The sequence below is a fragment of the Papilio xuthus genome, unplaced genomic scaffold, assembly GCF_000836235.2.
Source record: "Papilio xuthus unplaced genomic scaffold, Pxut_1.1 DF825928.1, whole genome shotgun sequence".
Taxonomy (NCBI): Eukaryota; Metazoa; Arthropoda; class Insecta; order Lepidoptera; family Papilionidae; genus Papilio; species Papilio xuthus.
The window spans coordinates 88,342-102,182 of NW_013532721.1; the positions used below are offsets into that span (position 1 = coordinate 88,342).

General features: G+C 31.2%; 2 protein-coding genes across 2 annotated transcripts; both read right to left on the bottom strand.

Moving 5' to 3' along the window:
- Positions 1-5,357: 5,357 nt before the first annotated feature.
- Positions 5,358-8,164, bottom strand: LOC106125473 (multiple inositol polyphosphate phosphatase 1). Its single transcript, XM_013322693.1, has 5 exons — positions 7,904-8,164; positions 7,421-7,836; positions 6,990-7,088; positions 5,856-6,313; positions 5,358-5,590 (listed from the first exon to the last, which is right to left on the bottom strand). The coding sequence occupies exons 1-5, from the start codon at positions 8,064-8,066 to the stop codon at positions 5,419-5,421; spliced, it is 1,308 nt and encodes a 435-aa protein (XP_013178147.1). The 5' UTR covers positions 8,067-8,164; the 3' UTR covers positions 5,358-5,418.
- A 709-nt stretch (positions 8,165-8,873) lies between these two features.
- LOC106125474 (multiple inositol polyphosphate phosphatase 1-like) lies at positions 8,874-11,890 on the bottom strand. Its single transcript, XM_013322694.1, has 5 exons — positions 11,605-11,890; positions 10,749-11,170; positions 10,581-10,679; positions 9,469-9,926; positions 8,874-9,127 (listed from the first exon to the last, which is right to left on the bottom strand). The coding sequence occupies exons 1-5, from the start codon at positions 11,759-11,761 to the stop codon at positions 8,977-8,979; spliced, it is 1,287 nt and encodes a 428-aa protein (XP_013178148.1). The 5' UTR covers positions 11,762-11,890; the 3' UTR covers positions 8,874-8,976.
- Between the last annotated feature and the right edge of the window lie 1,951 nt (positions 11,891-13,841).

Here is a 13,841-nt window from a genome sequence, read left to right on the forward strand (position 1 = left end):
CGCAGCCTATTGTGCGATTGTCGCTAATAGTCGTTATTACACACAAAAATATTTGTACACATTTTTGTACTAACTTAATAGTTGATTTTGGTCCATTATAATTATAACGAGCGTCGGTGGCTCAGTTGTTAAAGCACTTCACTTTCAATCCTCAGATCCTGGGTTCTAAGCTGGCCATGTACTAATGTGTTTTGTACATTTATCTTACGGTGCAGGAAAACATCGTGATGCAATCTGCATATATCTGCGAAGAAATTCAAAGATATGTGTGAAGTCAACCAACCCGTATTGGGCTAGTGTGGTTGGCTACGGCCTAGGCACCCCTAAATTAGGGCAGATACCGAGCCCCTCAGTTGAACTATAATCTTTTTGTACAATAACTTTGACTGCGTGTGCTCTATTTATATCTACCAATATGTTCTTTTTAACCATAAGGTTAACGATGTCTTACTTTTATTTGTTTTTAAAGGATTTTGGATCGGATTGGCAGCAGCTTTCTGATAGACTTGTTTCTTTGAGTCATTTTACAATGTATAGCATCATATTTAAATGTCAAAATACTTTGAATTCGCAAGCAATGTCTCCAGAAAAACAAGATTAATTGAACGGTTATCAAGGTTATCGTAATTTGCTTCGTTAATGTTATTTTTAAATACTTTATCAATTATTTAATGATAAATATAGCTTTATTATTGTAGTTATTAGAGGGAAAGAATCTTAAATTGCAACATTTTAAATAACTGCAAATGAAAAACTCATTAGTTGTCGTCGAAATGTCGTTAGTAAACTATTCAGTTATTAAAAATTAATTACCTTCAACTAGAAATCAATTGATAATTTAGAATTGCAATGGTGGTTATTTAAATAGTAAAATGTTATTTTAACCATCCCCAAGTATTAATCCTTTCAAGGTTGTTGAACGTTGATCGATTGATCGTCGGCGTCGTACGATTTAATTTTTTTGAAAATTATTATTGGTTTAGACTTATGATGAAAGTATTGAGAGCTTATTAAAAACTAATAGATAAAGGATGTACGAAATTATTTTTGAGATTTTATAATAGTAAATTATCGATATCGATATGTTTCTTTGCAATAAATATATCGATATCGATATGTTTCTTTGCAATAAATCTGCGTTTGTTTTAAAGTAAAGAAAGCAGTTTTTAATTTATTTCCTATCCATATGATAGGTAATTCTTAATATTTTATTTATATCAAAGTTCTACAGCTTACGAGTTTCTCATAATTTATTAGGGTACGCTTTATCTGTATATAGTTTTTCTTTTATGTTGTTTCAGTCTTTACAATTTAGTGATTGTTAATAAAATCCATAAAATCCACTTTAAAACAAAACAACAAATCTTGCTTTTGCGGTTCTGTTGTAATTTTTAAAATATACATCTTATTAATAATATAAATGCGCATGTTTATATATGGATGTTTTCGCTAAAATTTGAGGTAGATGTAGAATAAAAGCTGACGGAATAAGTAAGGCAGACAGAGGCTACTAAGTTTTTTTTTTTAATTCCTCGCGGATGAAGTCGCGGACGACAGCTAGTCCAGAAGAAACTTTGATTTGTGTAATGTGGCAGATAGTTTCACCTTTTACTGACCTATTAAATCAAGTTAATGAAATTGAGTTGGTATTTGACCAAATATAGTAAAAGAGTAACTCATAGTAATTATAAATTAAAATTATTAAGAGGAATAAAACACGTTAACTGATACCGTATAACGATGACAATAAACAATATTTTGAAAATGCTAGCAAAAGAACATAAGATTCAAATCAGCGACAATCATTTACGTATTTGTTCAAGTGATAAAGTCTTTTTATCAGCATTTCAGTTTAATGAGCGATGTGTCAAAGAAAAGACAGATTCTGCTAAAAGTATGGCACAAAGAAAAATAAATTAAATGTAAAGTGGAGACGCTATATAGAGACGCACGACATTACTAGCTGTCGCCCGCGACTCCGTTCGCGTGGATATATAAAAAAACTTAATTAGTGTAGCCTATGTGTTCTTTCAGACTATGTGCTATACGTATGCCAAGTACGGGAGTAGTACGAGTAGAGTAGAGAGTACGAGATCCGTTCTAGAGATATCTTTAAACACCCTTCCATCCATTCACATCATATCCATCTAAACATTCGCAATTATAATATTATATCAGTAAGTTAAATAAAAAGCAGCTCTACAAGGCATAAATTCGAAAAAAAAGAATAAATAGTATCCTATGTCCGTCTCCTGGCTCTAAGCTACCTCCTTACCAATATTCAGCCATATCAGTAAAGCCGTTCTTGAGTTATACATAAATAGTGTAACTAACACGACTTTCTTTTATATATATAGATTATTATATCTAAGCATAAGATTCGCACTCGTATGCAGAAATCAATTTATAGAGATAAATACGATCAGCCAATAAACGTTAGTAATTGTATCACAAATTGTAATTCAGGTCGTTAGTAACCGCTAGTGGCCGGCTTGATTCCCGTGCAAACACTATCGCTGCTCAGGTATTTACGTAAGCAAACTCAAACATTAATATAGGTAATGTTACTTCAATACATTGTTATTAAGTTGTATATGAGAGTAGATAAAAAAGGTTGTGTGTATCTTATTATATAAATAAGTAAATTGTTTTATATATCGTAGAATATTTGTTAAAAGTTTTACAACGTCTAGACTACTCCAACGATAATTTTTTGACAATAATCCAGTTCAAACCAGTTCGCTCAAAGTTATTGGCCACCATATAAGTTACCTATATATATAAAAGAAAGTCGTGTTAGTTACACTATTTATAACTCAAGAACGGCTTTACCGATATAGCTGAAAATTGGTGAGGAGGTAGTTTAGAGCCAGGAGACGAACATAGGATACTAGTTATTCATTTTATTTTTTTTCTATATATCCACGCGGACGGAGTCGCGGGCGACAGCTAGTTTAATATATTGCAAGAACAAAAAATTCAATTTAAAGATACAAAGAGCATATTTTGCCAACGTTGTTTTTATTAACTGTTTAGAAGAAAACGACAATAATTATTTCATATTATAGAGTGTCAAATTGTTTAAATTTGTAGAAAGTACCAACTTGCTTAGCTCCTTTGATAGCAAAGTCTTAGGCGAGGTCATGACAATAAATTTACTTTGTTGGGCAACAGCCAAATTTTGCGGCCGTTGTTGCTTAGAGTTAAGACTGGGTGTCTGATACACACGTGGTTAATGTGAAGATAACAAAGGAGGTGTGTATTTCTATGAAAACTCCGTAAAAAAATTGTTTAAATCACTTAAAAAGAAGAAAAGTATTTCCATTTTAAGGTTTGTGGTTATAAGTACCACTTATTGAACAACATAAAAATATGAATACAGTCGAACTTGGATAAGCAAGAAACCTTTATAAGCGAATGTCATTTGTTCAGTCCCCACGGACGATTTTTATGCGCGAGAAATTCTGGTGTTAGAGAAACTCTAGTAGAGAGAAAAATGACGTGGTCCCTTGGTTTTTCGATTATCCTGGTTGGACTTTACTAGGTACAGAAATGCCTAGATATAAAGATGTATGCCACAAAGAAAAGCCCTTCTCTGCCTTCCCTCCTAAGTTGTGTTGTTGTTGTTGTAAAACACATATGTATCTTTGTTTCATTTAGAGGTGAAAAGGAGGTGAAATCAAATTAAGGACATAATAATCTTAACTTTTTGGGAGTCCATGTTTATTGCAAATTTGCTCATAAATAAGTCGAGATCAATGAATTTAGATTCATATATTAAGATTAGAATTCTAAGGTGAACAAGTGACCTTTACATTTTTTGTATCAATTTTTTAAAATCGTGTGGGTTGGCTTTATATATGGGTGCATGCAAAACGTATGACAAGCAATTTTGTCATCTCCCTCGCCTGATTCGAACACACGTGAGGACGGCATACAAGTTTTTACATACCTTAATGTTTTGGCTTAACTTTTGAGGTGCATAAATTAAAATTATATATGTTAATTATAAACTTAATAATTAGCCAAAAACCTTAAAAGATTTTTCTTGCAACATCAACGATATATAACATTAAACGTGACTATTATTAAACATAATAAATACAATAAAACTTAAAGCTCTCCTCGGTACTAGGAGTAAGGTACTAATCATGATATACATACACACTCGAATTACTGATAGTGTCACTTTTTTACCTCTATATATTCTTTACTAGCTAACACCCGCGACTCCGCCTGCTAAGATAAAAAAAAAAACTTTACATGAGATCCCTTGAGCCGTTTCGAAGGCACCTTCAAACAAATAACTATTCATACATCTAAACATTCGCATATTAGTAAGATTAGTAAGAGCATTTTCTTTAATTGCTAACCTGAAACAGATATGGTAGTACACTCGCATTATTCAGAGTGAGATCTTTATTTTTCCGTCTAAAATGTTAAAACACAATGTTGAATTCTCGAATAAGTAAAGTTAATTTACTTTGTCATCAAAGCTATTTATTATTCATATTGTTTAGTTTTTTAATTGAAAAAAAAAACATTTTTTTTTAATATTTTCAAAAAGTTAATAATTTCAAAATAAACAAAACCTTATTTCGAAATTATGACCTGTTTGTTTTTGCAGTTGTCTTGTCGTTGATGCATATGAATAATTTAAATTATACACTTTTCCAAAAGTTATTAAATATATAAAAGCTATTAAAGATAATTGCTAGGAAACAAAAAAAAATAATAACAGCCAAGTAGTTTATTTTCTTATTATAATTATTATCAAAGAACTATTTTCCTATTATTCTTAGATTGTGACCTGTCTCTGTAGATATAAACGCTCCGATAAAATCCAACAATGCGGAATGTAAGCGAATAGAAATCGATATACTCTTCACAATAGAGTGCAGGGGAACAGAAAAATGCTACAATGTTGTGTTCACTAACAAAACATATACATATCGTGTAATTTAATAAACTGTACTATACCAAACATACTCAATCTATAATTGGAAACAAAATTGTAGAGTTAAGTACATAATCAAAATAGAACTGACAACAGTCTTGATAATTGCTACTTCTTACACTTTACTAGACTTACTTCTTATCTTACCAATATTATAAATTCGAAAGTTTAGATGGATGTTTGTGAGAAAGTATGTCTGGAGCTGCTCAACGGAACTTGATGAAATTTGGCACACATGTTGAACATAGTCTGAAAGGCCATATAGGCTACTTATTAAGTTTGTTTAATCCTGCGCGGATGGTGTCGCGGGCGACTGCTAGTCCTTAATGTTTAATGTATATTTCATATATTTTTTATCATAGTTCGGGCAAATGAGATGATTTTTAAATGAAATTAGCGATTTGTATTGAAATCTTTTATTTCTTGAAAGCTTAAAAAGCTATTATAATCTTTAAACTTAATTAATAAGGTTCAGATTTGAATTCACAGAAGTCAATTTTTGTATTCAAAAATGGTATTAGTTTTTCTTCAAACTCCTTCCACGTACAAGTACCGTCGGCGCAAATAGCTCGGATGGGTTCTTCGTTCAAATAGAAAACGACGTTGTAGTCAATTTCATCTTCCTTTGTACATCTGCAACAAACATAAAATTTTTACTTGAATTTCATATTAGATTCGTATTTAATAAAATTCTAGATAAGAAATTACACGTTTAAGTAGAAACGTAGAATTAAGAATAGAATTAAAACACATGATAAATAAATCTAGTTTAAAAAACGAGACGCTTAAAATTAACGAATAATTGAAATTAATTTGTCAAGTAATCAAATTATTTATCGTTAAAATTTATGACAGCTGCGAAAAAACTAGCTAAAAACAAAATAATATTATAAAATACCTGTTTAATACAGCTACAAGATTTACTGAAAACGCCGAATTTGCACTGCTCCGCCATTTTCGATCACGATCCCTGTTTGTACTACTCAAGGGCTTGTTATCTTTAAACAAACCGAGCGATGTGTACACCATATCCAGCATTGTCGCGTGAGTAAAATATGCTGTCATCTTCTTTCCATCCCCTTCTTTCACTTTCTGGAAGCTTCTTAATAAATCAGCTAGAGGAATTTGACCGAATATTTCACTTTGTTCAGTACCGTAACCATTTCTATAGTAAGATCTCAAATCCTGTATGTACTCTAAGACCTGCAAGTCATCTTTGGTGAAAAGCGCGCACCAGGGACTAAGTTTACTCTCCACACCGGACCAAGTGTGACGACACAAATCGTATAGTGCGGTCACATTTGTGTCAGTTAGCTCGTAATCGATTCCAGTTCTTCGTTGTATTCTATCTTTGGTCTGAAACAAATTGTATGTCGCTTAAATAGGACTTTATATCATTTTTAGGTACCTCATAGGATCACTTTGTTGTCCGTCCGTCCGTCTGTCAAGACCCTTTTTCTCAAAAACGCGTGAAGGTATCAAGCTGGAATTTATTATGCTATTTGAATTATTTTACTTTTCGTTACTATTATTGTTTTTATGTAAAATACATAAAATTTTTCAATGAGATTTCTATTTTTAATAGTCTCACGTTTTTGTTCAAATATTTTAACAAAACACGTTAATTGTTTTACTATATGTTGCGGTAGAGTAAGACATAATAGAGTAAGTCTTAAAGTCAAGTCTAAATTAATTTTACGTTTAATTTCTTAGACGTATCAAGACGTGCCAAGAATAGTAGATTCACTTGGCCTACTTTGTATACTAAGCAGGTTTGGTTTGTAAGCAATTAAACATATAAGCATTTTCTTGGAGATTTTATGGTTCTCTGATGGTATCTACTTTTTATTTAGGATATAAATGTATAATAAAAATTATGTACCTAAATACTTTAAAATTCGAAAAATAGAGTCCTTGTGTAGAAATTGAATTCACAACTTTGTTATAAATGTTGAATACTAACAACGTCAAATTACTACTGTTGTAAAAATGTTATTTTAAAATGTTGTTTATAAGAATTACAAATACTCACAGCCAAATATTCTGAGGTCTTCTTATACTTTTCTGATTCCGCGTATATGTTAGGATTCTTCTGTACATCTTTTTGATATTTTCCGCAAGTTAAATATGGCTGAAATTATAATGATAATCAATTGATTGTTCTTAGTTCATAGGCCATTATAAATACCTTTTAAAACTACAGTAGGCATCATACATTTTTATATTATATAGCTGTCGCCCGCGACTCGAAATAAAAACCTTAATTATTAGTCTATCCGCTCTTCCATACTATGTTCTATATCTATGACAAATTTGAGCGAGATCTGTTGAGCCATGCCGGAGATACCTTCAAACAAACATCCATTTATTTATCCATCCATCTAATCATTCGCATTTATAATATTAAGTAAGATTATAATATTAGTAATATAGTAAGAAGTAGGTTAAAACCAATATACTTACAGCCATAACATCAGATTCCGGGAGCGCTTTCTCGACGTGTAGTTTATCATTGTTAAATCCTTTCAAAAAAGATTTCGCACTATCTTCTATCCATTTACCATACGCTGGACGGAAAGTATATTTATCCAATTTCTCCAGTACATTGTTGAAAGTGTGTCTTATCCTTTTTCCTATTCCATACATTTCTTCATGACCTTCTGGAGTAAGTTCCGTGGCTGAGTCGAACATTTTCTTGTCTGCCACCCATGCATCTAAATCTTCTATATCCTGGGCACAAAGTGAACTATGTCCTTTTGCATAACTTGTCAGTATGTCCTCCCTTATGGCTAAAGCTTCGTTCATACTTTTACCAAAGCGAGTCGATGGATATCTCTTTCCATGACGGAATAAACCCCAAATACTCACCGGTTCACATCCTGAAATAATATTATATTAATTTCAACCGCATTAAAAAGTTGTAAAGTTAGTTGTATTGGAACTCACCCTTTAATACAACTAAGGAATCCCTTATATCACCTCGTATAGCATTATATGATGTTTTTGAAGCGAAATATTTGTAAGGACAACCGCTATTCCAATGACAAAACGAGGCAAAAGTACTTGCAAATAACGAGATCGTTACTATGAAAAATATGTTCTTTAACATTGTATTATATTTTATATCACTTGGATTTTAATTATATAAATGTAGTCAGGAGACCTGGTGTCCCCATCGAGGCTGAGATGTGACTAAATACTATCCAATGTTTCCACAATATGCTAATGTATTATTTGCTTTTGTACAACAAACTTGTATTAAAAAAAGGTAACTGTGATCTCATATTTATCTCGAAACTCATTTTGTTTCAGTTCTTTTTTATTTGAATTTATTTATTGCAAAAAGTCAATAAACATTTGCTAATATTCTAAACGACAATTGTGATAATATATTTATTATACTATAAGTATGCATTTTAAAACACTAACATTGTACTTTATGTGTCTTTAAAAGTGTTTAAAAAATTAAAGACAATTCCTATTCATACCAACAAAGATTTTTTCTGTTTATGTTATTTTGTCCTATAAAATTATTAACTTTGTGTCATCCGCTTACACAAAAGATAGTAGTAGATAATTTAATAATAAGTCCAATTGGGTTCCTATCTCTGCAGCCCTGACCACTGGTTGTTTGAGTCATGGGACTCCGCAGCCGGTGGTGCTCTATTATTAATATAATATATTTTGTATAATTTTTTATTTTTTATATGAAATGTTATATATTAAGAATAAGGATAATAAATGAATTAGATTTTAATAGTCCAATTAAAAAGTAATATTTCCATACATACATACTAGAAACATGTTTAGTGAGAAACAAAAACGAGTTATGTCTTTATCTTGTCGGAACAATGTTTTTCGAGTTTCTTACCAAACACCTATTATGTTATTAAAAAATATAATAAAATCTAAAATCTATTTTTCACTAGCATTTATTCCAATGACGTACGCAATAAAATAGAGATAAAGATATTTAGATTTTAAAACATCATTCATAGCTTTTTTTTCACTTATAAAGCTTAACAAAAGTCCAGTGTAGTGTTTACGAAAGGTTTTAGTATTTCTTCAAACTCCCGCCATGAGCATTCTCCATTGTTACATATTAAATCTAAAGGTCTCTCGTTCAAATAAAATACGACGTTGTAATCGGTTTCATCGCCATCAATGCATCTAAAATAAAAATGGTGCATCTATAATGCATACTCAATAATTTAAATTTTAAAATATTATTTTTCCAAATGTATGCCTCAATTAATAAATTTCATAACTGTACAATGCATTTCTCAGTATGCAAATAGTGTCATCCAAACTTTATGATGCTTCCAAATACCATTTTCTGCGAGACATCTAGGATACAATAGTGAGACACACCCGTAAGGGCGCGCGTGGTACATCTACGCAGACTTGCGCTTACAACTAAACACGAGACATAAAGTGTAAATCTTAGAATACTCCGTACTACTGAATGTCCAAAATATGACGTAGATATTATCGTAGTCTTAAGTACAAACCTATTTAATGTCACCATTAAGTTCGAAGCAAAAGCACTTGATTTAGATGATCTCCATTTCCTCGTATCATTTCTAAATTCGGCAGTCAATGGCACTTCATCTTTAAATAGGCCTAGTGCTGTGTATACCATATCCATCATAGTGGCATGCGTGAAATATATTGTAAAAAGATTTCCTTTTCCATTCTTTGCCTTTATAAATGTTTCTAATAAATCAGTTAAAGGTATACGACCAAATATTTTGTTAACTGGTGTACCGTAACTGTTTCTGTAGTAATGTCGTAAGTCTCCAATGTATTCTAGAACTTTTATGTCTTCTGTTGTAAAAAGAGCACACCATGGACTAAGCTTCTTGTGAGTCCCAGAAGAAGTGTAGCGACATAAATCGTACAATGATGTTATATTTTCATTAGTCAGTGTGTAATTGATACCAGTTCTCTTTTGAATTCCCTCTTTTACCTAAATAATGGTGTTGATTTATAACTTTACTAGCTGTCGCACCCGACTCCAACCTCGCGGAGTTTACAAAAAATATATAATTAATAGCCTACATATGTGTTCTTCCAGACTATGTTCTATATGTACATATGGCAAAGTTCATCAAGATCCGTTTTGCCTTAATGGAGTAACCTTCAAACATCCACCCATCCATCCAATCATTCTCATCAATATATATATACATATATATATATAAAATAAGTCGTGTTAGGTACACTATTTATAACTCAAGAACGGCTTTACTGATATCGCTGAAAATTGATGAGGAGGTAGCTTAGAGCCAGGAGACGGACATAGGATACTATTTATTCATTTTCTTCTTATTGTTTTTTTTTTCAATTTATGCCTTGAAGAGCTGCTTTTTATTTAACTTACTAATATTTTAATTGCGAATGTTTAGGTGGATGTGATGTGGATGGATGGATGGGCTACACTAATTAAGATTTTTATGTATCCACGCGAACGGAAACGAGGGCGACAGCTAGTTTATAATATAAGGAAGATAGTAGTTATTTTTATTAAAATAATTTTATTCAAAGTTTAAATTTGGCAAGCCGTTGGCTTAGCATAATTGAAATCAAATTGTTAGCATGTTATAAAAATGTACAAACTTACTGCGAGGAATTCAGTCATATCTTGATACTTAGTAGGTTCTTTGTATATTTCTGGATTTTGTTTTACACCTTTCATGTAATAGTTACAGGATTCATAAGGCTGGGGAAATGTTAAATTAATTTAATTATATAAACTTTAGAATTTTATATCCATTCGATAAATACCAACCGCAATAATATCGTAGGTTTTATGTGGTTTATCTATAACTAGTGATTCATTTCCTATGCCTTGGATAAATCCTTTAGCACTGTTTTCAAGCCAATGTCCATAAGCAGATCGTAAAGTATAATTTTTTTCATCAGTACTAATTAGCAAATCTTTAAATACAGCACTGAACCTGTGTCCCAAACCTGCCATTTCTTCATAACCCTCTTTAGCTATCTGGTGAACATTATGAAATGTGTCTTCATCAATTATCCAATTGCTTAAATTATCAACGTCTTGTGCGCACATGATACCGTCACCTTTTTCATGGCTGGTTTTAATGTAATCTTTTAATAAAGTTGCATCTAACATTTTGTAGACGAAATTTTCACCAGGATTTCTTTTTCCATGTCTCACTAATCCCCATAAACTAATCGTTTTACATCCTGGTAAACATTTAACACGTCAAATTTAATTATGATCTATTAGCTGTCGCCCGTGACTCCGTCCGCGCGGAATTAAAGAAAAATGCCTATGCAAACTGCCAAAGGTCAGGGAACATGCGCTCGCTAAATATACACATGCTATAGGTAAGACTAAAGGATTTCCACTAAAGGTTTAATATTATGATAACTTAAAGATGATAAAAATTTAAACTATTCTAAAATTATATTGTACTAGCTGTCGCCCGCGAATTCATGTGCGCGGGATTAAAATAATAATTAGTATTAGCCTATGTACTTCCAGACTATGTTCTACGTCTATGATAAAATTTCAGCGAGAGGTTTTGGAAATATCTTCAAACAAACATACATGCATCCAAACATTCGCTTTTATAATATTAGTATATAGTATGATAAGGATATTAAGTGTTGCTTACCTGGTTTCATCACCACTGAATCTCTGATATCGCCTCTCACAAACTCATACGGAGTTTTACTTGAAAATTGTTTGTAATGACAGTTTTCATTCCAATAACAAGAGGAATTAGACATTTTTATTGTGAAAAGTATCGTCACGAGTATTAATATCTTCATTTTTAAATCGTTCTTTAACAGAATTGGTCTATATTTTAAATCACAACACGTGCAATCGTTTTAACTTTTGCGAGGTCATCAGCATACTAACTCGTTGTATTATTAATATTGTGTTTTATGTAAGAAACGATACCGGTTACTGCGTCTTGATTGATTAATTAAAATTATTGTTTACCATAATTATTATTTGTTTAGCTTTAGTTATCAAAATTTAAACTGAAATTTTTGAATGATGTAATTTGTATTGTGACAAAATTGAATAACACCTTTTGTTTATATTTATTATTTATAAGCATTGTTAGATAAATAGGCTTGTGTTTAAAGATCTGAATAAGTGATTGGAGTGGTTGCTTGTTTTTTAAATTCGACGATTACCGAAATTAGATTTATAACGTGATGACAAGAAATGTGTAAGTAACAATTTTTTTAAATTAGTAATAACAACAATTTTTGTAACTGTATCAGAATTTTTTTTTATAAATCTTAAAGATTATTTAAATATATTTTTTTAAACTTGCTATGATAAAACGATCGACCTTACGTAATGAATTATTTATGAATAACTAACTAGTTTGCTTCGGTAAATTATGTCAGAAAAGGCCTACGATTTTATCCTAGAAAACGTTAAGTGCTGCGATTTTTTTATCATATATTTTAGTACGCATATCATTTAAGTGGGAAGAAAAATTAAATCTTAGCTAATTAATCTTTATGGTGATAAATTTATGTATTCAACAGTGTATGCTTCAATTAAAGTAGTAAGTTATCTTACTAATATTATAATATAAATGCGAATTTTTGGATGGATGGATGTTTGTTTGAAGATATCTCCAGAACGGATGAACGGATCCCGAAGAACACATAGGTTACTCATAATCAGCTCACTATACGTCCCCACCAATGGGCTCAGAGCCTACCCTAAGTTAGGGGGATGACTAGGCCATAGTCAACAACGTTGGCCCAGTGAGGATTGATTGACTTCACACATATCTTTGAATTTCTTCTCAAATATGTGCAAGGTTGCATCGCGATGTTTTCCTTCACCGTAAGAACATCGGATAAATGTACATAAGCAAATCGTAAAACACACTGGTACATGGTGGGATTCGAACCCAGAACCTGCAGATTACAAGTCAAGTGCCTAAACCCCTGAGCCACCGACGCTCTAATTTAGTTACTAATAATAGGCTACTAATTAAGATTTTTTAAATCCGCGCGGACGAAGTCGCGGGCGACAGCTACTTACCTAATATTAAAAGTAACGAATGAAATATTAAATTAAAAATAAAACATACAATTTGGCACAAATATTTTATTTGTTTACCTATTCGTATAATGACAATGGCAACTAATATTGATTAAATATTATTCTAATATGTTTAGATAAATATTTCTTTTTGAATGAATTTAAACTTGATTCCAATTTATTAATATTACATAGGTTTTGATTAATTTCACACTGTTTTTTAAAAGATTGACAAAGCGTATAATTTACAATAAATTTAGAATTAATAATGTTTAACAATTCAATGTACTGATTTTAATTTTATAAGCGTTACATTCGTTAGTTTCTCTTATGATTATGTACAATTAAAGTCCAAATATATAATGAATAATTTACACATCTACAATTCATATAATCTACACATAAAATTGGCGTCTTTTGATTCCTTATTAAATAGAGTTTTATAACTTAAGTACTTTATAATATTACAGTTATATTGACATCAGTGTTTTATAAAGTAAAAAGAATATTTGGAATTCGTTTTTAAATATTTATAAGGTCTGATCTGATTGAAGACATATCAAGTATTAGTCATGCATGTTTCATACATTTCTAAATCCAAAACAAAGTTACAAGAGTGTTCTAAATAACTTCGAAATCAGTATGGTTTAGCATCACTTTGATATCAAATTTTTGATTGTTTTTGAAATCAAAAGCTAACTTATATATTGTAAAGAATCTAAACTTGAAATAATATATCTCTCGATGACGTTAAATGCGAGCACAATAAGATTTCCTTTAAGCTGCTTATATCGGAACGCTCCTCGAAGCTCTCGAGTTATTTCTTGTCTGCCC

Coding starts and splice junctions, on each gene's coding strand:
- LOC106125473 (XM_013322693.1), bottom strand. CDS start 8,066: ATGTTAAAGAACATATTTTTCATAGTAACGATCTCGTTATTTGCAAGT. Junction 7,089..7,420: donor CGGAATCTGATGTTATGGCT/GTAAGTATATTG, acceptor TTATAATTTCAG/CCATATTTAACTTGCGGAAA. Junction 6,314..6,989: donor AGACCTCAGAATATTTGGCT/GTGAGTATTTGT, acceptor AATTTGTTTCAG/ACCAAAGATAGAATACAACG.
- LOC106125474 (XM_013322694.1), bottom strand. CDS start 11,761: ATGAAGATATTAATACTCGTGACGATACTTTTCACAATAAAAATGTCT. Junction 11,171..11,604: donor TTCAGTGGTGATGAAACCAG/GTAAGCAACACT, acceptor AATGTTTACCAG/GATGTAAAACGATTAGTTTA. Junction 9,128..9,468: donor TTAATGGTGACATTAAATAG/GTTTGTACTTAA, acceptor TTTTTATTTTAG/ATGCATTGATGGCGATGAAA.